A 23,472-nucleotide genomic window follows, 5' to 3' on the forward strand; every position below is an offset into this window, starting at 1 on the left:
TCGTAACGTAAGTCGAGAACGCAATACGTTAGTTAAACTAAGTTAAGGCACTTTTGAAAATTGGGGTTACGGAAAAGGCTTTTCGCGGGTCGCGTTTGGAAGTTTTCTTTTTTTCATTCAAAATATTCTAAAAGCTCCTTCTTAATAGTAATACTCGAAGGCTTATTAAAGATGCATTAAAATGATTAGCTAATTAATTAGGTCGCTGTTACCTGGAATAATTTTTATTTGGATTGTTTAAAGATTTAGTTTTAAGTTGACAATGCATAAGGAGCTGAATTTACTTTGTAACATAAAATCAAAATAGGGGATGATCGGGGCTTTGCTAGGTTTTTTTTTTTTATAAATTGTGTTTTTTAGAAACTATATTTAAATACGAATTACATATTGATATTATATTATATGTTACTTTCATTAAAAAAAAAAAAAGTTTATGTTTAAGTTGATTATCGATAAAGTTGATTATTGCAAAAAACGAATAAAACAACATTTTCTGAAAATAAATCGTAGCTAGGTCGATTTATAGCCCGCGAAATCCCCTGCATTTAGTATACAGGGGATTTTATGAAAATCGTTGGAGCCGTTTCGGAGATTCAGATTATATTTATACACATTATATTTATTTTTGAAGTCGTCGTGGCCTTGCGGATAAGACGTGCGTCCGGTGCATTCGTGTTGAGCGATGCACCGGTGTTCGAATCTCAGGCGGGTACCAATTTTTTTAATGAAATACGTACTCAACAAATGTTAACGATTGATTTCCACGGTGAAGGAAAAACATCGTGTAATAAAAATGAAACCCGCAAAATTATAATTTGCGTAATTACTGGTGGTAGGACCTCTTGTGAGTCCGCGCGGGTGGGTACCACCGCCCTGCCTATTTCTGCCGTGAAGCAGTAATGCGTTTCGGTTTGAAGGGTGGGGCAGCCGTTGTAACTATACGTGAGACCTTAGAACTTATATCTCAAGGTGGGTGGCGCATTTACGTTATGGATGTCTATGGGCTCCAGTAACCGCTTAACACCAGGTGGGCTGTGAGCTCATCCACTCATCTAAGCAATAAATAAAAAATAAATAAATACAAGAATTGCTCGTTTAAAGATATAAGATTTAAAATATTGCATTTAATTAAAACTGTATGCCGCTATTTGAGCCAAAACGCGATATTACAATCATGCCAGTCCACAATATGACCGATCACCAGCATCTCAGAGATAACACTAAACAATATTTTTATTAATTAAAACGTTACATTCATTCAGATCTAAGATATTTTAAAGCAAATGTAAAAGTATATCTTCTGAATATGCAAATACAATTCGAAAATATCCATTTTAACTATTCCGTGCTGTAATTGCGCAGTAATTTTTTTATAATTTAATATATGTATTTCATTGTTTTTATTGTTCTTGTTGTTATTCTAAGCTCAGATAATGATTGGTCGGTCTAATGCTGGTGTGCACGTCCCTCCGCAGGTGCCGGCGGAAGGTCAGCGCCGCAGTACCGATTGTCTCGATACTGTTAGGCATTGCTGAGCCGGTAACCCTTTCCAAGCCTCGTTATTTTTCTTTTAATTTTTTTTTCATTTTTTGTAAATTTATGTTTGAAATAAATGTGTATTATTATTATTATGATTATTAAATTTTATTAACAGTTTGTTATTAGAATTACACGGACTCTTATCTGTTTTTTTTATTGCTTGTATGGGTGGACGACCTGGTGTTAAGTGGTTACTGGAGCCCATAGACATCTACAACGTAAATGCGCAACCCACCTCGAGATATATGTTCTAAGGTCTCAGTATGGTTACAATGGCTGCCCCACCCTTCAAAGCAAAATGAATTACTGCTTCACGGCAGAAATAGGCGGGGTGGTGGTACTTACCCGTCTGGACTCACAAAAGGTCCTACCACCAGTAATAAAATCATCATTCACTTCATATATGTCCCTAAAACTTGCTTTATTCTCAAAACCCTTTCCGCCAATTAAACGTCTACTTATACCCGTTTTTATCTCCCAATTAATAAGGATGAACTGCTAAAGCGTGTGAGTACATAGCACCGGGATCATGTTCGGAGGGACTTGCATTAATCCCGCAGGAACCGGAACAAATCGGCTCCGAATCCCGGGTAATGTATCGTATGTTTCCAGCTTTAGTTTAAATTTGGTGTTATGTAAAAAAAAATCGATGATGTAATTAATTTTATTAAAAAAATAATTGAAATGAGATTAGGTTTTGTTTTAATTTGCGTTATTAAAAAAATTGGTAATTAAACGAAATGACGTGTTGTTTTCGCTGTAGTTTACTCAATGCTGTTCAATGACATGAACAATTTTGGGTACAATTTTGATATTGTTGATCATTGCAGATGAAAATACGCATTCTTTTTTTTTATTGCTTAGATGGGTGGACGAGTTCACAGCCCACCTGGTGTTAAGTGATTACTGGAGCCAATAGACATCTACATTAACGTAAATGCGCCATCCACTTAGAGATATATGTTCTACGGTCTCAATATGGCTACAACGGCTACCCCACCCTTGAAAGTGAAACGCATTACCGCTTCACGGCAGAAATAGGCAGGGTGGCGGTACCTACCCGTGCGGACTCACAAGAGCTCCTACTACCAGTAATCCTCCATTCACAATATATTTTTGTTCTTTGAAGCACCATTCTTTTTTACTGTTCTACATATAACTTATTAACTTTTCATACTTTCATTTTACTAGATCAGAACGTTCTGATAGAACCCGTGTTTTAGAGCCTAATTCCACCTGGTGTGGGCACAGCTTGGAATAGCACCACTCGTTTGAACCATGAGGTCGGAGTCTCAATATTATTATTTGGTGGATCATTGAAACGTAATGTATGGCTTACCAACAGTGATTACGCTAATTTATAGCTGTAGCGTGGAATTTACGAATTTGAATTAAAAACAATGAGTTTCATCACCTGGGGACAATCGAGTCCCAGCATAATCACATCGCTCGATATAAAAAAATCAATCTTATTCATTGACCACGATAAGCTTACTCAACGTTGAATTAATTTTTGATTGCAACTAAATCTTCCAACTACCTTTATCTGTTACAAGTTCCAGATAATGCTTGTCCTTTTGCAAATTATAATATAACGGAACAGATAAGTGATAAGTGTAAAGATAAGACGGTGCGCGTTTCCTCACGCACAGCTCACTGGGTTTCTCGCCGGATTTTCCAAGTGGGTCGCGTTTTCGATCCGGTGATAGATTCTGCGAAGCACTGCTCTTGCTAGGGCCAGTGTTAACAACGTTCCAAGTTAGAGTCCCGTGAGCTCACCTACTCGTTCGGTGAATCTAGCATGACCCCTCGAGGTCACTAGAATAGGTAGGGAAAAACAAAAAAAAATCTGTGCGCGTAACAGTATATGACCGACCACAATCCCTGTAGTCTTTAGAAGACTTAAGCTAAAAAACTGCGCAATGCATCTAACACAAGCTTCGATTTACGTTGCCAAACTTTTTGAAATATCCGAAGCTATCTTCTGTCGATTATCCGCCGATTCTCTGTCGGAACAAACAGAATAGAGCGCATCTCCAGCCGAGTAAGAAATCGCTGGAATGGTTCGTTAGCCACGATCTAACGAAGCGATTCGGTAGACAACTCAAATGTCCCGAACTCTGTGTTCAATTTGGATAATGTTCGAGTTATACGCCATTAAATAAAACACGTTATTCGTTTTACTTGAAAGAATATAGTTGGATTCACTATTACCGGAATTTGCTTTTGGACAGTTACATTGAGGTTTTTCGCTGTCTCAATCTTAGCCGATGTCGAGATTGGTTTGTTTGTAATGGACTAGATTTTTTGTGTTTATTGCGATGAGTGTATGAGGCTCTATGGCGTTAAATAGTGAACGAATCGCATAGACACCGCCACCATTCACCTTTAGACGTGAAGCCGAAATCCCAATTAACAACAAATACACTACAATTTGTTTTTAAAAATTACATAACAAAAAAAGTTGCATAATGAAATAACAGAAGTGACGTCAAATAAAATAAAACTGTAAAATTTTATTTCAATTAATTATTTATTCAACTGAAATACATTCAGTATCGGCATTCTTAAACTAGCTTTGAAACGGCACACAGCTTATCCATTAAATCGGATATTCATTATAACTTTCGAAGCTTTATCCGTCCGTTATAAGAAGACTGTCTAAAAGAGTTATTCGTCGGGAAAAATGAACATAAATTTCGATATTATTAAAATATTTCCTATTTCTGTCCTGCCTATTTCTGCCGTGAAGCAGTAATGCGTTTCGGTTTGAAGGGTGGGGCAGCCACAGTAATTATACTTGAGACCTCTCAGAACTTGTATCTCAAGGTCACCATCATCATCTTGAAGTCGTCGTGGTCTAAAGGATAAGATGGCCGGTGCATTCGTATGTAGCGATGCACCGATGTTCGAATCCCGCAGGCGGGTCCAATTTTTCTAATGAAATATGTACTCAACAAATGTTCACGATTGACTTCCACGGTGAAGGAATAACATCGTGTAATAAAAAACAGAACCCGCAAAAATTATAATTTGCGTAATTATTGGTGGTAGGACCTCTTGTGAGCCCGCGCGGATGGGTACCACCACCCTGCCTATTTCTGTCGTGAAGTAGTAATGCGTTTCGGCTTGAAGGGTGGGGCAGCCGTTGTAACTATACCTGAGACCTTAGAACTTATATCTCAAGATAGGTGGCGCATTTACGTTGTGGATGTCTATGGGCTCCAGTAACCACTTAACACAAGATGGGCTGTAAGCTCGTCCACCCATCTAAGCAATATTTTTTTTAAAATTGCAAATTTCTATTTCAATTAATTATTTATTCAACTGAAATAGATTTAGTACCGGTATTATTAAACTATGTTGGAATAAGCACACAACTTATCCATTAAATTGGATATTCATTATAATTTTGGAAGCTTTCTCAGTCCGTTATAAGAAGACTGTCAAAAAGAGTTTTTACTCATGAAAAATGAACATGAATTACGATATTATTAAAATATTATAACAATATAGCCTTCCTCAAATTTGACTACTACATATAAATAATTTTAAACACTTACATTCACACATTAACCCACGTTATAAACGACACACACCATAAACCATATTCCAAACGAGAAACAATATACTAAATCTCATGTATTTATGAGGCTATTTTAGACGGTGCAGTGAGAAATATTATCTCCTTATATCACTTTCTAGAATAAAGAGGATAGCGGAATCGTTATCCTTGAGAAATTACATTGACTTTTCTTGCTCCAATAGTTATAATGTACCGTGAAATTCACCGAACAAATTATTATGTTTTCCCATATCATAAACACTAATAACTAACAGCGTTATTAAATTACTTGCCTTATTACAAGATGTTATTAAACAACAAAACATAACGCGTTATATCCCTTTTGAAATTTAATCAAAATCAACAATCAACGTAGTAATAATATTAACAGAATGCTACGACGTAGAGCCGTAGCTCCGTAGCTCCGTAGCTACAGAGCTACGCCGTAGCTTCGTAGATTAATGAAGTATTTAAACAAATAGTTGGAATTGAACTAAATTCACAGCACAAGTTTATATGAAGAAATAAACATGTAAATGTTTATTTAGGATTTGCGAGTTGATGAGAAGTGAACCGAGCTTTACGTAACGTAAATATGAAAAGTTTTGATTATGTTTAAGTTCGATTTAGCTTGGTAACATAAGCTTGAGTAACTTTCACGAGTCGCTTTAGTTCAAAGAACTTAATTTGCTTGTATTAAGTTTCAAGAGAGACAAAAAAAAACACTAAAATAGTTCGAGTCGTATAAGTCTTAAAAACACTCCCATGAAATATGATTTTACTAATGTCCAATGCCCTACAATACAGCAAAGGGTAAAGAACTACACTAAGAAGACTACGAAAGGTATATTTGAAACATCGCAAATAATATTGTTACGCGCTCGGGTTCGGGGTAAACAAAATTCTACCGAATTACAAGTTAACACTGTATTCAACATTTAGAACAGTTTAAACACTTCACAAACACTTTAAAACTCTCAATTCGCTTCTTCCGCTTCGCTTCAGGTGATCCGTTTGCTGTTTCGCTTCGAGTAGTTCCGATTACTAACTGACTGCGTGCCACCTCTACAAAGCTTTTATAGCCGATACCATCCCTAAAATTAATGAGAATATTCCACACATTTCGAGTATTATGTTTCCGCTATCAATCAATCATTCAATCAATCAAAATATTTTATTCAACATAAATGAAAGTACATACTTGTTGAACGTCAAAAGAACTACCGCCAATTCGTAAAAACTAGCCTCCGTCCTGAAAAGAATTGACAAGAAACTCAGCAGGCATGTATTTTTTTTTAAAATATTAGGTTATTTTTTGAAATAATAATTTTTTTTTAAATATTCATTCTTAGAATGAGTATTATAACGTAACAATTATTACAATATTGAAATGCCCGGAGCGAGCAACTCATTCCCACTTTGTGCAATCTTCTAGATAATCATTGACTTTATAGTAAGCTTTATTGCTTTATTATCTGACAATAGATGGCGTTGCACGTCTCGAGTGTTCTAGATGCTACTAGATCTTTCGATATTCGTTCGACTATTCGGCGATAGATGGCGTTACTCTTACCGGCGTAACAATAAGATTATTAAAATAAAATAAAAAATAACAACGCGATTGTAAATCGTAATAGTAATTTATAATTAGTCTGCATCTCGTGAAGAAAATACTATACACATACAGTTTCAGTAAAAACAGTTTTAATGTCAAATGTCAAATTTATATTTAGAACTGTTTATATGTCACAGTGGGTTCATTTCGCTTTTCTGTCGCACGCCTGCATTTTAACATCGGTGACGTCATAATCCGCTGTGCGCCTATAACGTCTGGGGTTATTATATTCCACTTAAATCTTTTACTTGTACCACACCACACTTGTAACGACGTACATTGTTATATTCGGAATTCGTGTGTGTCATACACTTTCATACAATGGCTTCAATGGTTTCAAAGTAAAAAGACTAAAAGGTGTGCCTCAGTTTTCGGCAAGTAAGCTTTCCGTATTAGACAATAAAGTTGATTTTTGTTTGATAACAATTATCATCTTGAATTTTAGTAGCCCTAATAGAACGAACCAGCTCTGATGATTCCAGAAAGACTGATAAACGATGATTGCTCGTTGATGATTACTTATTTGCCTTTTTTTATTGCTTACATTGGTGGACCAGCTCACAGCCCACCTGATGTTAAGTGGTGACTGGAGCCCATTGACATTTACAACGTAAATGCGCCACCCACCTTGAGATATAAGTTCTATGGTCTCAATATAGTTACAACGGCTGCCCCACCCTTCAAACCGAAACGTGATGGTACCTACCCGTGCGGACTCACAAGATGTCCTGTCACGAATAAAAACAATGATGTAGATGAAAAAAAAAGATGTACAAGCAATGCAGATTTTGTTCACTTAAAATAGATGTCTATGGGTTCCGATAGCCACCTAACAGCAGGTGGGCTGTGGGCTCGTCTACCGATCTATGCAATAAATAACTAATCTTAAGATATTGTTTAAAAAAAATGGTGTCAGAATCCTACTTATTTCTATACAATTTCGGTCATTAAAAGTTAAGATAGCCGTAATAAAACGCGCCGCCTCTACACGAGGGTGGTGCGGTCAATGGCACTGTACGGGGCTCCCGTGTGGTGCCACGCCCTGACCCGAACGTCGCGGCGTTGCGACGGCCACAGCGGGCGATTGCGGTCAGGGCGGTTCGCGGGTACCGCACCGTCTCGTTCGAGGCGGCGTGGGTGCTCGCCGGGACGCCCCCCTGGGACCTGGAGGCGGAGGCGCTCGCTGCGGATTACGCGTGGCGATGCGATCTTCGCTCCAGGGGGGAGCCGCGTCCTGGCGCGGCGGAAGTTCGAGCGCGGAAGCTTCAATCTCGGCGTGCCGTGCTCGAGGCGTGATCTCGCCGCCTGGCGGACCCCGCCTACGGGCGACGGACCGTCGAGGCGATCCGCCCGGTCCTCTCGGACTGGGTGAATCGCGACCGAGGACGTCTCACCTTCCGAGCGACGCAGGTGCTCACGGGACACGGCTGTTTCGGTCGCTACCTGCACCTCGTCGCCCGGAGGGAGCCGACGCCGAAGTGCCACCACTGCAGTGGCTGCAACGAGGACACGGCGGAGCACACGCTCGCGTACTGCCCCGCTTTCGCGGAGCAGCGCCGCGTCCTCGTTGCAAAAATAGGACCGGACTTGTCGCTTCCGACCGTCGTGGCTACGATGCTCGGCAGCGACGAGTCCTGGCAGGCGATGCTCGACTTCTGCGAGTCCACCATCTCGCGGAAGGAGGCGGCGGAACGGGAGAGGGAGAGCTCTTCTTCCCTCTCGGCGCCGTGCCGCCGCCGTCGGGCCGGGGGTCGGAGGAGGGCGTTTGTCCAGCTCCAGCCCCTATGAGGCGGCAGTCTCCTCCCGGTGATGGTCACGGGGCGACCTAAGGGAGTTGAGGCTGCGCCGCACGCTACCGTCACTCTAGCGCGCTGGCACCAGGAGGACGGGACGGCGCGTCGGCGGCTGCGGACTGCGATGCGGTCCGCATTTTCGTCGTCGCTGTCGTCGCCGAACATACTGTTGAAGAGCAACCCGGTCGGCGGTGTATCGCGTTCCGACTGGGCAGGCTGGTTCTGGCCCAGCGGGGTATCCCGGAACACCAGCGGCACCGCCCGGGCGGCCTGGTAGGGCCGCCGTACCGCGGAGACCGACGTCGTTGGTCGTCGACTATCGCCTCGACGACCCGTCGGTCGGGCGTCCTCGGGGTGGCGCCGCGAGTCTGGTTGTAGTGTTGACCGCGGGAACCCCCCTACTCTGAACGGGTTCTAACCCCGGACGGAGATCGGACGTCGGGTGTAAGAGTGCAGGGGAGTCGTTTAGTGGGTGGGCCCTAAAATCCTTGGGCCCGCGATCTGCTCTCAACACCTGCAGATCGTTGAGTCTCACATACCCCGCGCGCCCCCTAGGCGCGGGGACCTCGTAGGAGGTTCGGCCACCGGCCCGAAAAAAAAAAAAAAAAAAACCGTAATAAAACTACTTAAGTCTTCGACTTAATATCCCAAGGGAGATGCCGTCTGCAAATAAGAATAACCACGGTCATTTCTATCTCGCGCGTGCAACATCTACTAAACAATAACTAATTCAATCGACAGAGTTCATATTTCGCATCAGTCGTCGCGAACAAAATTAGTTAGGAGCTTATTAAACTTCAGTGCTCTCACGAAAGAGCGCACTGCCAACTAAAAACTTCAAGGGAAAACATAAAAAGTCTACAACTTAAACCAAACCCGAGTCTCCGAAGTAACGAGCCGTGAAGACGCGCTACCAACGTCGCTAGCCTGAATGAAATTTCAATACGGAAAACGTACACGCGAAAACAGTCATTGCATCTCGATTCTTTAGGCTTATTTTCGTGTGGAAGTAACACAGGAATCCGCTTTGATGCTCTGTCAACGTTTTCGGCTGGATTGTTCAGTTTGGTACACAGCTTCTCAAAGCGTTTGCCCTGTCAATTCGCGAAAATGTATTTTAAGACCGTATTTTAAATAAATAATAAATTAAAAAAAAAACTAAAAAAATACGCTTTTATAGAAAATCCAGCTGAAAAATAGAAAATAAATTTTAATGCATTTGAATTAAAAATAGTGTAAGAAAATGATTTTATTGTAAAAAAAAGCGTAGGGTGCATGGTATCAGTAGATATAAATATTTTATGAACAGATATGAGGAGAAGGGTTATTTTGATAAAATCCTGAAAAGCACCCCACGCTTTTTTACAATAATATCATTTTCTTACACTATTTTTAATTCAAATTTATTTTCTATTTTTTAATTGGATTTAAATTTTTTCAATTTTTTTTAAAATTTTGAGTTGTCATCGGTCCTTAATAAGTATGCCAAATTTCGAGTTAATCCGACGTTTTGAAGGGGGTCAAAATCATTTCAAAGATTCCGTTACATACTAACATACATACGTCTGAAGCTAATAAAAGCGTATAAAAAAGGAACCCTATCTTACATTATGAAGTCTTCATAATTAACTTAAAATAATAGCAGCTTAAAATAGCAGTTTCGTGCCATTTCAGCTCAATTAGCCTGTTTGAGTTCTCCAATGCTCTAATTAGCAAGCACTCATACTTCCAAAGGTTCCTTTTGTTCCTTACTATCAAAATCTGGATTTAGCTCTCCCTTAATTAGTTAAGATCTTTGCACGACGATTCTTACTAACTGTTTATTTATTTATTTAATATTGATTTTTTTTTACGATAACCCGACATTTACCAACTTAGGTCTTCCATTGGGACGATCTAGCCTGTTTGAAAGTCACACACGGCGTGCTGTGTAAGCTTCAGTTATAACATTAAGAAGCTCCAGTGAGTGGAGATACTTTTCTTATATGCGTCTTCGACCCGCCCGTCGGAACATTTTGCAAGATGATGACCATTGGCGATAAGCAATATCATTTAATGAGCACACACAACTTATATCTCAAGGTGCGTGGCGCATTTACGTTGTAGATGTCTATGGGCTCCAGTAACCACTTAACACCAGGTGGGCTGTGAGCTCGTCCACTCATTAAAGCAATAAAAAAACAGTGGTTCTAGGTAAAAATTATGCCCTATCATGTTCACGGTTTTCAAGGTCTAAACAACGTTGAACATTTTGAAGTCATCGTGGCCTAAAAGATAAGACGTCCGGTGCATTCGTATGTAGCGATGCACCGGTGTTCGAATCCCGCAGGCGGGTACCAATATTTCTAATGAAATATGTACTCAACAAATGTTCACGATTGACTTCCACGGTGAAGGAATAACATCGTGTAATAAAAATCAAAACCCGCAAAATTATAATTTGCGTAATCACTGGTGATAGAACCTCTTGTGAGTCCGCACGGGTAGGTACCACCACCCTGCCTATTTCTGCCGTGAAGCAGTAATGCGTTTCGGTTTGAAGGGTGGGGTAGCCGTTGTAACTATACTGAGATCTTAGAACTTATATCTCATGGTGGGTGGCGCATTTACATTGTAGATTTCTATGGGCTCCAGTAACCACTGAACACCAGGTGGGCTGTGAGCTCGTCCACCCATCTAAGCAATAAAAAAAACAAAAAAAAAACATCAAAACGCCTAGCATTTGCATTATGAAAAAACAAAAATAGCCTTCGGTAGAAATACATCAACGTAGTAGTTTGAGAGCCGCTGACCTTGATTGATTCGTGTCTATAACGATGATTGCTCTCTCAGCGTCAAACGAAATGGAGTTAAGCGTTTGGAGCCTTGCAATTTGATAATGAGGTGTTTACACGAGAACAGCTTCGGTAATGACATTTTCCGGCAATACCAGTTTTGCGTTTAACTTTCTGAGAATTTACATACAAGTTTTTTGATTCAAGCCCAATTATCGCCTATAATAATAACAGCAATATTTCTGTTTAAATAATATAATATAATTTAAAATAATGATTCTGCTGTTTCTTATTACCAATACCAACCTCAACCAGGTCTTGAAAATGGTCATGTTACGCTCTAAAAAGACAAATTAATAAAATATTAAGTCCTGATCACGAGACTACCGCCATGTGGCATGTTGATTCAAACATCATTGTTCCAATAGTTGTGTCGGTACACGGTTTGATAGCGAAAAGTAGCTTAAGAAACTTTCGTTATCCAGCTGGGTTAGGGGCCTGATACAGAAGGCAGTTATCCTCGACACTGCGCGTATTGTGAGGAGGTTTCTCACTCTGGAGCCCTAACCATTGGTGGCTTTTGTCATAGACACCGCCATCAGCAGCAATCTATTTTTATATAGTGTTTTTAAAAAATTTGATTTTTAATACATTTTTTAAAAACATTGTGTAATTAATAAGATTTTAAATAAATATAGAAAACAATAATATTATAACTGGGAACAAATCACGCACGTTCGTTTGGCCCCAAATTAGAATTCCCTGTGTTATGGGTACCAGGGACAGCCATAGATACTTATATACATTTAAATATGTACACATATAGATAATAAGCACCCAGACAACGAACAAACAACCCTGTTCATTACACGAATGTTTGCCCGTTCTGAGAATCGAACCCACGATGCCCACACGCTAACTACTGCACGGTAGTTTTGAGTTGTTGGCGGGAACTTAAAGGTTGTGCTATGCAGCTTTATTTTCTAACAATGTGCAAAATTACTCTAAAATGAACAATATTTGAAGTATTTTGAAGTCGTCGTGGCCTAACGGATAAGACGTCCGGTGCATTCGTGCTGAGCGATGCACCGGTGTTCGAATCTCAGGCAGGTACCAATTTTTTAAATGAAATACGTACTCAACAAATGCTCACGATTGACTTCCACGGTGAAGGAATAACATCGTGTAATAAAAATGAAACCCACAAAATTATAATTTGCGTAATTACTGGTGGTAGGAAGAACCTCTTGTGAGTCAGCGCGGGTGGATACCACCACCCTGCCTATTTCTGCCGTGAAGCAGTAACGTGTTTCGGTTTGAAGGGTGGGGCAGCCGTTGTAACTATACCTGAGACCTTAGAACTTGTATCTCAGGGTGGGTGGCGTGTTTGCGTTGTGGATGTCTATGGGCTCCAGTAACCACTCAACACCAGGTGGGCTGTGAGCTCGTCTACCCATCTGGGCAATAAAAAATAAATAAATAAAATCAATCAAAAAAATGTAAGTAGACATATCCATAGCAATTCGCGTGCATATTTTTCACTTCTATAAGACTCTGACAGCACAGGTATAGCAGTAATGAACCGTATCCACATTTCTCTGATCTATATTCCTTTCCCTAGATGAGGAGATGAGCTCAAAAACCTAACCTGGCTTGTTGGGTTCGGGAGTACATAGACACCGTAATGTGAACTCCTTTCCGACCTTGAGAACTAATCCTATTCACACAGATCGAAAAACCTCTAGAATGATCTCTCCTGTATACGGCATATTCTGGTATATTTCTTCAAACGTAGTTTTTACGCCTCGTACTGAGCATCGGTGTCCATTTGGAGTCAAAATAACCGTCGCTTGTCCGGTTAATAATTACATAGCGGCAGCACCATTCTTTAAGTGGTGTTTAATTGTGGAGACATTTAAATGGTGTTTAGTTGTAAGGTTAGATTTTATATAGCTTAAGTTTATTGTTTGTCTTCCAAATAAATAAATAAAACTGTAACGCACGAAGACTACACGGCAGAAATAGGCAGGACAGTAATGCCTGTCCATATAGGCCTATAATACGCCCTACCACCAGCGAATGTCAGTTGGCGATCATATCACGCTGGTATAGAATAAATAATTTATATAATTTTACTGGTGGTAGGACCTCTTGTGAGTCCGCACGGGTAGGTACCACCGCCCTGCCTATTTCTGCCGTGAAGCAGTAATGCGTTTCATTTTGAAGGGTGAGGTAGCCGTTGTAACTATAAGAACGTTGTAACTATACTAACCTTAGAATTTATATCTCAAGGTGGGTGGCGCATTTACGTTGTAGATGTCTATGGGCTCCAGTGACCACTTAACACCAGGTGGGCTGTGAGCTCGTCCAACAATCAAAGCAATAAAAAAAAAAAATTAAGCTACCTATTCGCAGGTAAATTCCTTAGTCACCTATTAAAGCCAGCAGGAAGATGGAGTCGTGTTTTTTCTAGTATGCCACGCATCCGCAGCAAAAGATCTACCCAATTGCGAAATTTAAAGGCGCGTACATACATTAATATCTTACTTCTATTATTCCGAGAGCTTTACAGCAAAACGACAGTTGTTTTAATGTTTCAACTTCCAAAGAGCTTTCGTAAGCTAAAAAGCTTCAATAGGATTTTCACGACACGAGTATTACTGCTTGAGAAATGTCTATAGGTAACTTTTCTTGAACTTTTATTAAAATTTTCCTTTTATTGAAGTCAGATTTAGGCTCCATTTAGTTTATTATTATTATTATTATTATTATGCATAATTTTAAATTGGAAACTTTACTTAAAAGATGAGGCTTACGATTTCAAAGCTCTTGTGTCCTGAAAGATAATACTTACGGTGCACCTGTATAGGCAAATCAACTCCTCACTAGCTCTAGCCCTAAATACGTCATGACGGATCCTCTTGATCCATTAACGGTGCTTTTAGGTACCACAAGCACTGGTCACCGTCCTTGTCGAACCCATCGCTTGCGACGAAGGACTCGACGAGCAAATTAACCCATAGACACAGCCCATAGAGTTTCTCGCCGGATCTTCTCAGCGGGTCGAGTTTCCGATCCAGTGGTAGATTCTGCAAAGCACTGCTCTTCCTAGGATCAGTGTTAGCAACACCTACACGTCAAGGAGAAGCTGAAGAAAGGATTTCAAGGCTATCAGGATAGGTAGGGAAAAAAAAGAACCTCATGTCTCAAAGTAGATGGCAGCATTCACATTGCGATGGACCGCAGTAACAATTTAACACAAGATGACATGTGGGCTGGCTTAGCAATGCAGTAAGAAAATCATCACCTTCCTAATTCGCGAAATGTCTAGCTCTAGCTATGTATAATAAATAAATATACGTACTCATTTTCAATTTTGAGAGTAGTTCAGTTACAGTCACCGAGCGATACCATTAATAAACTCTAATATTGAGTTAAAATCATTGAAAACATACAAATATATTTCCGAAATCACATTAATGTCGTACCGTTAATGACGCGTAAATATTAACTATAGGAATGTAGCATTTCGGCTCACGGAATAAAGAACATTTTCGCTTCCTAAACTTGTAACATACGACCCTATGTGTCACATTAAATACCTTTACATTATAGAGGTCATTGTGTTGCTCACGATTGGTTCTCAAGAGGTCCACGATGACCCTACAGAAGGGACCCAAATTATTGTGTTGGCAATTAACATGCGATTACCTATTCACAAAATATTTCTATACGACTCTTCCATAACCGATTAGGCGTATTTTAAGCCAGTACGGGTGCCTATCGTTGCCTATTTGCACAGGAATATAAGTAGGTTTTTGTGTTGCTTGAATATTTCATGGCAATTTAGCATAATGATAAACATTACAAATGAGAATTTCATATGAAACATGATATGATAAGAACATTTCATTTTACTGGTGGTAGGACGTCTTGTGAGTCCGCACGGGTAGGTAGGACCACCCTGCCCATTTTTGCCGTGAAGCAGTAATGCGTTTCGGTGTGAAGGCGAGGCAGCCGTCTATAAAAATTGAGACTTAGAACTCATGTCTCAAGGTGGGTGGCGACATTTACGTTGTAGATGTCTATCGGCTCCGGTAACCACTTAACACCAGGTGGGCCGTGAGCTCGTCCACCCATCGAAGAAGAAAAAAACAGGATATCTAAATTGGCTGGAAAGATGTTGTATGGGTTCTTGAAGTATACATTTCTGCCGCGATATACAGATGGTTTTCAGTTTAAATATAACAAATGACACTGAATAGTTGGCTTCCGTAGTCAACACAAACAGAACCTCTCTTCAACTAATCTAACAAAAACTTCAGATGTGTCAAGGGACACCCGGATGGAACGAAGTTCCTTTCGATTAATTGGTGAAGGAATTGTAATTTTTTTTTAAAGTTATAATAATAAATTACGGCATTATGAAGAAGAAAAAAACAATACTATGAACTAAATTACTATTGTTGAAACGCTATCTCGAGAAACTGTACTCATTACGCGGACCAATCGGATACGAGCAATGTCACGCGATAAGCGCCTACACGTTGATTGGTCAGAATGACGGATCTAAAAAGTGTCGTGACAACTTTTCGTTAGAATTTATAGCAAAAAGTGTCGTGACAACTTTTCGTAAGAATTTTTTCCGTCTAGCCCCCTTTCACAACGCGCGATAAGGAACTTCGTTCCAAAACTCATTAGATACCAAGCTATACTAAGACAATATTATCTTATATTGTGCGATAAAGGCAGACCTCAGACACAATACATGGGGCCCGGTTATTAAGGACGCCAAGAACATTATCCGGTCCCTTGTAACGGCGTGTGAGCTGTCGTGATGTCTTCGCACCATACCGAATCGGCCGGATCTCATTTCCCTTGCCTATTGAGGTCGGCGGCTTGGTGTTGATAGCATGTGATTATTCAAGATCGGATTTTGAGTGATTTTTTTTGTGAAATTTTAAAGCATGTTTAATTTAAATCATATATCGACCGGAGAAATCTCGTAACTTGTATTTTGAGCTAAATATTTTTTACCATATCTATACTAATACTAATACTAATCTGTACTAATATATAAATCTACAGTGGTTTTTACGGATGTTCCGTTATAACTACTGAACCATGCATCCGATTGACTTGAAACTTGGTATCCATGTAGAAAATACATGTGCTTAATGGATAGGCTAATATTTATATGAGTGTTGGACTCCCTAATAATAATGACAATAAATAATAAATAATAATTTTAAATGCCCAGCGAAGCGGGCGAGTATGGCTAGTTATATTATATGTCCGAGACGGTCATTAGTTTGGTAGCACGATTCCTGAGAAGTGAATCGGAACTCTGCTAACTTCGTGCTACGAAAGAGCCTAATCGATGGAGACGCGTATAGACACCATCACACTTACCAACCAGCCTTCTTGAAGAGCGGGCCTAGCGGTTCTAAGACAACAATTGTGTACTCAATATTTCTCTTAACTCGATCATTCTATTCCCCCCTATGATGTCTGTTGATGGTGTTAATAATGCGGTTTCTCCGACATATATATGTATATCGAGGGGTAAAAAGGTGTTTGGTATAAGTGATATTTTTTGTGTCTTTACCTTCAGACACAGCCCACTGAGTTTCTCGCCGGATCTTCCCAGTGGGACGCGTTTCCGATCCGGTGGTAGATTCTGCGAAGCATGGCTCTTGCTAGGGTTCGTGTTAGCAACGTCGTCAGGTTTGAGCCCCGTGAGATCACCTACTAGTTAAGGTTACGCTGATATAGCCTCTCTAGGCTCTCAGCTTAGGTAGGAAAAAAAGGGACTTTACAGGGAAGCCATTTAGAGTTTAAAATTTGGAAAGAATGTTATGACAAAAAAAAGTCTTCAACTATTTGAATGGGGTAAAAATAATTGAAGTTAATTAAAAATATAGGATAGTTGATCCTAATACCAAATAAAATGCAGCTTTAATTACAAAGATAAATGTCGCGTATTAAGCCAAGTGTCGCTTAACCCAAATCGCCTTTCACCCCACGATATGGTTCTGGTGTAAAGTTGTGTTTTTCAAGTTAAGACAATTCAGCTTTCTTCCATCGATATAGACTTTAAGCTAAGACAGTTTTCAATCGTTGTTACATTGGAATATTAAAAGCTGGTTAAAAGCGGACTTTTGAAAGCCGTTTATAATTGAACTAGCGACCCGCCCTCGCTTCGCTTCGGAAACTGTAATTTATTATTGATTTTTCCACTATTTAATGGATATTATTATACATATAAACCTTCCTCTTCAATAACTATCTATTAAAAAAAACCGCATAAAAATCTGTTGCGTAGTTTTAAAGATTTAAGCATACATAGGGACAGATATAGGGACATAGAAAGCGACTTTGTTTTCTACTATGTAGTGATTCTAAAGACATACAGGTGGTAGGACCTCTTGTGAGTCCGCGCGGATGGGTACTACCGCCCTGTCTGTTTTTGCCGTGAAGCAGTAATGCGTTTCGGTTTGAAGGGTGGGGCAGCCGTTGTAACTATACTGAGACCTTAGAACTTATAGCTCAAGGTGGGTGGCGCATTTACGTTGTGGATGTCATGGGCTCCAGTAACCACTTAACACCAGGTGGGCTGTGAGCTCGTCCACCCATCTAAACAATAAAATAAAAAATATCTAACCTGTACAAAGGTTTTCCACCGGCGTGTCTGAACCACAGCACCATGTAGACTCTATCCTCGTTCGAGTCGGGCTCGATGTCACAGGGCAGGGAGGCGGTGCGCCCCACCACAGCCTCCACCCCCATCGTGGATACTGGAACAAAATCAACTGCAGCTGAAGTTAAATCTGCTCTAAAGTAGATTTGAAGTCTAGATATTACTACGCCGGTAAGAGTAACGCCATCTATCGCCGATTAGCCGAAACGAATCTCAAAGTATCTAGTAATATCTAGAATGCTCGATGAGTACCGCGCCATCTATTATCAGATATCGGAAACACATTTCGCTAAAACTACACTATAGACAAATACTCGTAATATTAAAGATAAACAATATTAACCTATTCTCAATTTGACTTTTTTTTTTTTGTCAGGAGCAAATCGCCGGACTTCCGCCCTTCACTGGGGATGGAGGGCGGGGCATGTCGGAGTCAAACCGACTAAAGCCTCCTGTCTCTCAACAACCAACGTCCAAACCTCGCATGAGACAAAACTCATGAAAAGGCAAAGGGGGGAAAGTGAAGCGTTTAGTGCGGAGCATATCTCACCCATCACCCTCCCCCTCGGGACGCCGGACTGGCGGTCGTCGGCGCCACGACCACCAGCCCTCTCGGTCGGCAGGCTATCCGAAGCCCGCCTAGATGGCGCCGGTTAGAATGGTCTATCCTACGGAATACCCGTCAGAACCAGCCTGGGTTGAGGATAGCCGGCCTTCCATCACCCGGATGCTCATGCATAAAACGCGTGCAGAGCAGCTTGCACGTCGTCTTCTTAGGCCCCCTTCGCCGGTCCCCAGGCCGACATGTGAGGGGACCCGTAACACTTAGAGTGCCAGGGCTTGGGCGATATCCTCCTCCCTGGCCCCCGCTCGACGGCGGCGGGCCTGTGCGTCTCTCACGCGCCCCGCCGCCTCCTTCTGCGAGATGGTGCACTCACAGAAGTCGACGACTCGTCGTCACCGAGCATCGATGCCACAACACTCGGCAACGACAAGTCGTTTCCTATTTTTGCGACGAGGACACGGCGCCACCCCTCCCATGCGGGGCAGGCGACGAGCGTGTGCTCCGCCGTGTCCAAGTCGCAACCACAATGGTGGCACTCTGCCGTTGGCTCGGCTCCGATCCGGTGCAGGAACTCACCGAAGCAACCATGCCCAGTGAGCACCTGCGTGAGCCGGAAAGTGAGGCGTCCTCTGTCACGATTCATCCAGTTCACAAGAACCGGGCGAATCGCCTCGACGGTCCTACGACCAGCCGAAGGATCGGCCAGCCGTCTGGACCATGACTCCAGCTCTCAATTTGACTACCGACTTTAAGCATTAACAAAATTTTGACAATAAAAAAGAGTATATGTGTATGTGTCAAATACATGGTGGTGTATGTATTGTTTTCTTTATCGATTTAAAGTATTTTTAACCCATAATTTTTAAAAAATATTAAGATTCTGCACTTCTTCCCTACATTATCTATAGGTGTGGAAAATTTCATACTCTCCTCCGTCCGCGCAATTTTTGTAAAAATGGGTACAAAGTTTTTGCTTCACATATTAATATATATAGTATTAGAGGCGACTCCCTCTTAAGTCAAAGTCGATGGGCGGAGCCATTGACGACGAGCACTCACGTGGACTCGTGACGTCATCTGGAGGGGCAACCGACCGACCAGCGGGGACATCACGCCACCTCGGATCACTTTTGCTGGAAGCGCGCGCTTCGTTCACTTGTCTTAGATTTAATATTCTGTGTCGATCGTTCCTACCCACTTTTGTATTTTTTTTATTTATTTAAATTATTAAGCCGTTGCTAAAATCAGAAGTGGGATAGGGCTTGTGCCCTATCCGCTTTTGGGTTATCCTGGCGTACAGTTTATTTTTAAAATTTGCATTAAATTAACAAAGTAATGACCGATATACGTGTAACTGGAAGCAGGGTAGGAGGACGCTCGCATTCGCCGAATGTTCGAGACCAATATTGGAGAATAATATTGGCGCGTTTAATTGCTTAAAACTCAAATGTGAACGTTGCGCGTGAGTCGAGCCCGCTAGGGTCGCAGATAGAAGACGCACGTCCCTCGACCGCGGACGGTGGTGGCGCCGGACCCGTGGTGGCGTTGGGAATCACATCACCGCCGCCGTCAGAGTCCCGCGCGTACGACGCTACAGACAGGATCATCGGAGCATTGAGTGCACTGTCCAAAGTAAGGTCGAACCATTCTTATATTTCTAATTTTGACCCCAGCGTTAATGATATCGATCCTTGGTGCGAAGTAGATTTTTTTTGTCGGATACCCTCTTATGAAATGTAATAAATCACCAAGTAACTAGCTCAACGACTTTATCACAACCGACCTTACGGTCTATTTTTATTGACGCGATAGAACATGCTCGAGACTGAATGCTCAGTTTCGGTGGGTGGAAATAGCATTCGAAGGGTTCAAAATGTTACTAGTCGGCAAACTCCATCAATACGTCAATTAGACAACAGTCCGACTGTCCAGGTCGGTGATCATGCAAACGGGACGCCGTGTTGTTCCATCGCCGTGTCGATTGTACCCGCGTTTGAGAATAGATGTAAAATAGTTCCACCACGCGTTGTGACAATAAAAAGGCAACTACCACATCAGCACGGAAGTTAACCGAATCCATTAGATTCGTAAATTCAGATCGAGCTCATGGTTACCTTATTTCTAAGTTTTACCCTGCCGTGCAATACATAGACACAATGTGTAAGGAAGTAGAATGGGCTAGATCCTTAACTGGGAAGGCACTGAGTATTTGTCACGAGTTTTGGGCTGTCTTAAGAGTAATGAGCGTACTTGGTTACACGTGTGATTGTCTAGTGACCGGACGTGGGGTAACTTCGTAAAAGACTTTAAGCCGTTGTGTCCGCGAAAGTTAGAGTATGCCAATATTCTTTATAATGCTATGCAATTAGCATCAGATTGCTTTGCCTCATACGTCGAGTGCGCCAGAAGATCGTTGCTCTGTCTTAAGATGGTCAGAGTTCTGACTGACAAACTCGGAACTTTAATAATGATACGGGGCATAATGGGCCCTCTGGTTGACTCGCGAACGCTAGTCTACAGATTCACTATTTGATTTAATTTTTGGTGGAGGTCAGGTTAGGCCGAGTCCTCGTAGGGTTCAGGCACTAGTTGAGTCACCAGTGACGCGTAATGTCAAACATTCTTGGGGTTGACTGCATGCTTCCAGAGATTTACGTGGTAACATAGTTCATGTAGATGTTGTAACGTGGTAACATAGTTCACGCAGAGATTTACGTGGTAACATAGTTCACGTAGATGTTGTAACGTGGTAACATAGTTCACGCAGAGATTTACGTGGTAACATAGTTCACGTAGATGTTGTAACGTGGTAACATAGTTCACGCAGAGATTTACGTGGTAACATAGTTCACGTAGATGTTGTAACGTGGTAACATAGTTCACGCAGAGATTTACGTGGTAACATAGTTCACGTAGATGTTGTAACGTGGTAACATAGTTCACGCAGAGATTTACGTGGTAACATAGTTCACGTAGATGTTGTAACGTGGTAACATAGTTCACGCAGAGATTTACGTGGTAACATAGTTCACGTAGATGTTGTACCGTGGTAACATAGTTCACGTATATGTTGTGACGTGGTAACAAAGTTCACGTAAAGGTGTGACGTGGTAACGCAGTTCACGTTACGAGTATATTAGCTTGACATGTTAACTTGGCCATGTCAACCAGACTTTACTCTCACAGTATATTATACACCCGATATGGTAACAGTGCCGTGTCGTCAGTACATCTAACGTAACTCAACAAGAGCCTACTATACATGAACACACTGAAATGTGATGTAAAATGCTCACAAAAACTACTAACTTTTACTAATGGTTCATGGTACCAAAATCATGATTGTAATGCAAACAATCTATTTCTATGACGATATCATAGAACACCCCGATAGCAACGCTGTGCACAGAGTGAGTCCTGCATCGTCAGAGATTGAAGACGGTCATGACATCGAGGTGAACGTGGACGTCCACCAGTCAGGAGAGGCCGTATTAGAGGCGACTCCCTCTTAAGTCAAAGTCGATGGGCGGAGCCATTGACGACGAGCACTCACGTGGACTCGTGACGTCATCTGGAGGGGCAACCGACCGACCAGCGGGGACATCACGCCACCTCGGATCACTTTTGCTGGAAGCGCGCGCTTCGTTCACTTGTCTTAGATTTAATATTCTGTGTCGATCGTTCCTACCCACTTTTGTATTTTTTTTATTTATTTAAATTATTAAGCCGTTGCTAAAAATAGTATATATAGATATCAACAGGACGTTGTAAGACGTTGCTCACACGAACGTGTTAAAAGGATTAAGAAAGAACCAATCACAATTCAATTCAAAACTATTATTCCACGAAGCCACCCGATATCCGAAAACGCGTTAAACTTAAAACAACAAATTGAAATCTCAAGACGATACCGCAAGACATTCCCATTCGATTCACGATCAACGCGAAACAAAATTTACATCCGCATTAAGGTTACCCGAATTCTACCCTTAAGCTCCTCGTAATAAGATACAGAACTGCGCGGAGCTAATTCACTTAGATACACCTGCCAATAAAGGGACTCGAACAATCTGTTACAGCGGTGACACACGGCTTTGTGGTTCGGATAACTAAATTCGTAATAGCGAATGATGAATTTGTATTTATATTGGATGTTGAATTTAAATTTATTTACGTCGTGTTTGATCAATTGAATCTGTTCAAACTACATCTAATAGTTTTACTAATATAAACAAAACTTATGCTGTTGACATTGGACATTCTGAGCCAAGAGCTTAACGACTTTATGAATTGACTCACTCAAGGGCAGAATTTCATTACTTTACGTTTTATTTTACTGTTATTTTTTAATATGTGAACGAGCTCACGGCCCGTCTGGTGTTAAGTGGCTACCGGAGCCCATAGAGACGACGACGTAACTACGACGTAAATGCCGCTACCGACCGAGAAATAGGCAGAAATATATTGCAAATCCTCGTTCAAAAATTGGAGGAGGCCTTCATTCGATTAATTTTGCCTTATAAGATTTTATTTTGAATGTAACTACTATTTTCCACAAATAAGCTTTAATAAAGTCTTTAATGATGAAATTTTTCGTTCGGTTCGGTTTGAAGGGTGGGGCAGCCGTTGTAACTATACCTGAGACCTTAGAACGTATACCTAAAGGAGGGTGGCGCATTGACGTCGTAGATGTCTATGGGCTCCAGTAACCACTTAACACCTGGTGGGCTGTGAGCTCGTCCACTAATCTAAGCAAAAAAAAAAAGCTACCACCGGATCGGAAACGCGACCCACTGAGAAGATCCGGCGAGAAACTCAGTGGGCTAAAAGAAACCTAAGATACATTGTTACGTATCCTATATTTTTATATGCAATAAAAATAAAATGCAACATTTCCACTTAACTTGTGCAAAGCAATAAC

General features: G+C 41.2%; 1 protein-coding gene across 4 annotated transcripts in view; it reads right to left on the reverse strand.

Moving 5' to 3' along the window:
* The window catches only part of LOC149502705 (neural cell adhesion molecule 1), a 123,257-nt gene that overhangs the window by 43,869 nt on the left and 55,916 nt on the right, over positions 1-23,472 (reverse strand). For 3 of the 4 annotated variants that reach the window (XM_089728801.1, XM_089728800.1, XM_089728799.1), the window contains exon 3: positions 17,951-18,098. In XM_089728801.1, the coding sequence (XP_089584927.1) occupies positions 17,951-18,098 (148 nt within the window). The remainder of the gene's footprint in view (positions 1-17,950; positions 18,099-23,472) is intronic. The other variant, XM_089728802.1, reaches the window with a different exon arrangement.

Source organism: Bombyx mandarina, chromosome 07, assembly GCF_030267445.1.
Source record: "Bombyx mandarina strain Sakado chromosome 07, ASM3026744v2".
NCBI classification, from domain to species: domain Eukaryota; kingdom Metazoa; phylum Arthropoda; class Insecta; order Lepidoptera; family Bombycidae; genus Bombyx; species Bombyx mandarina.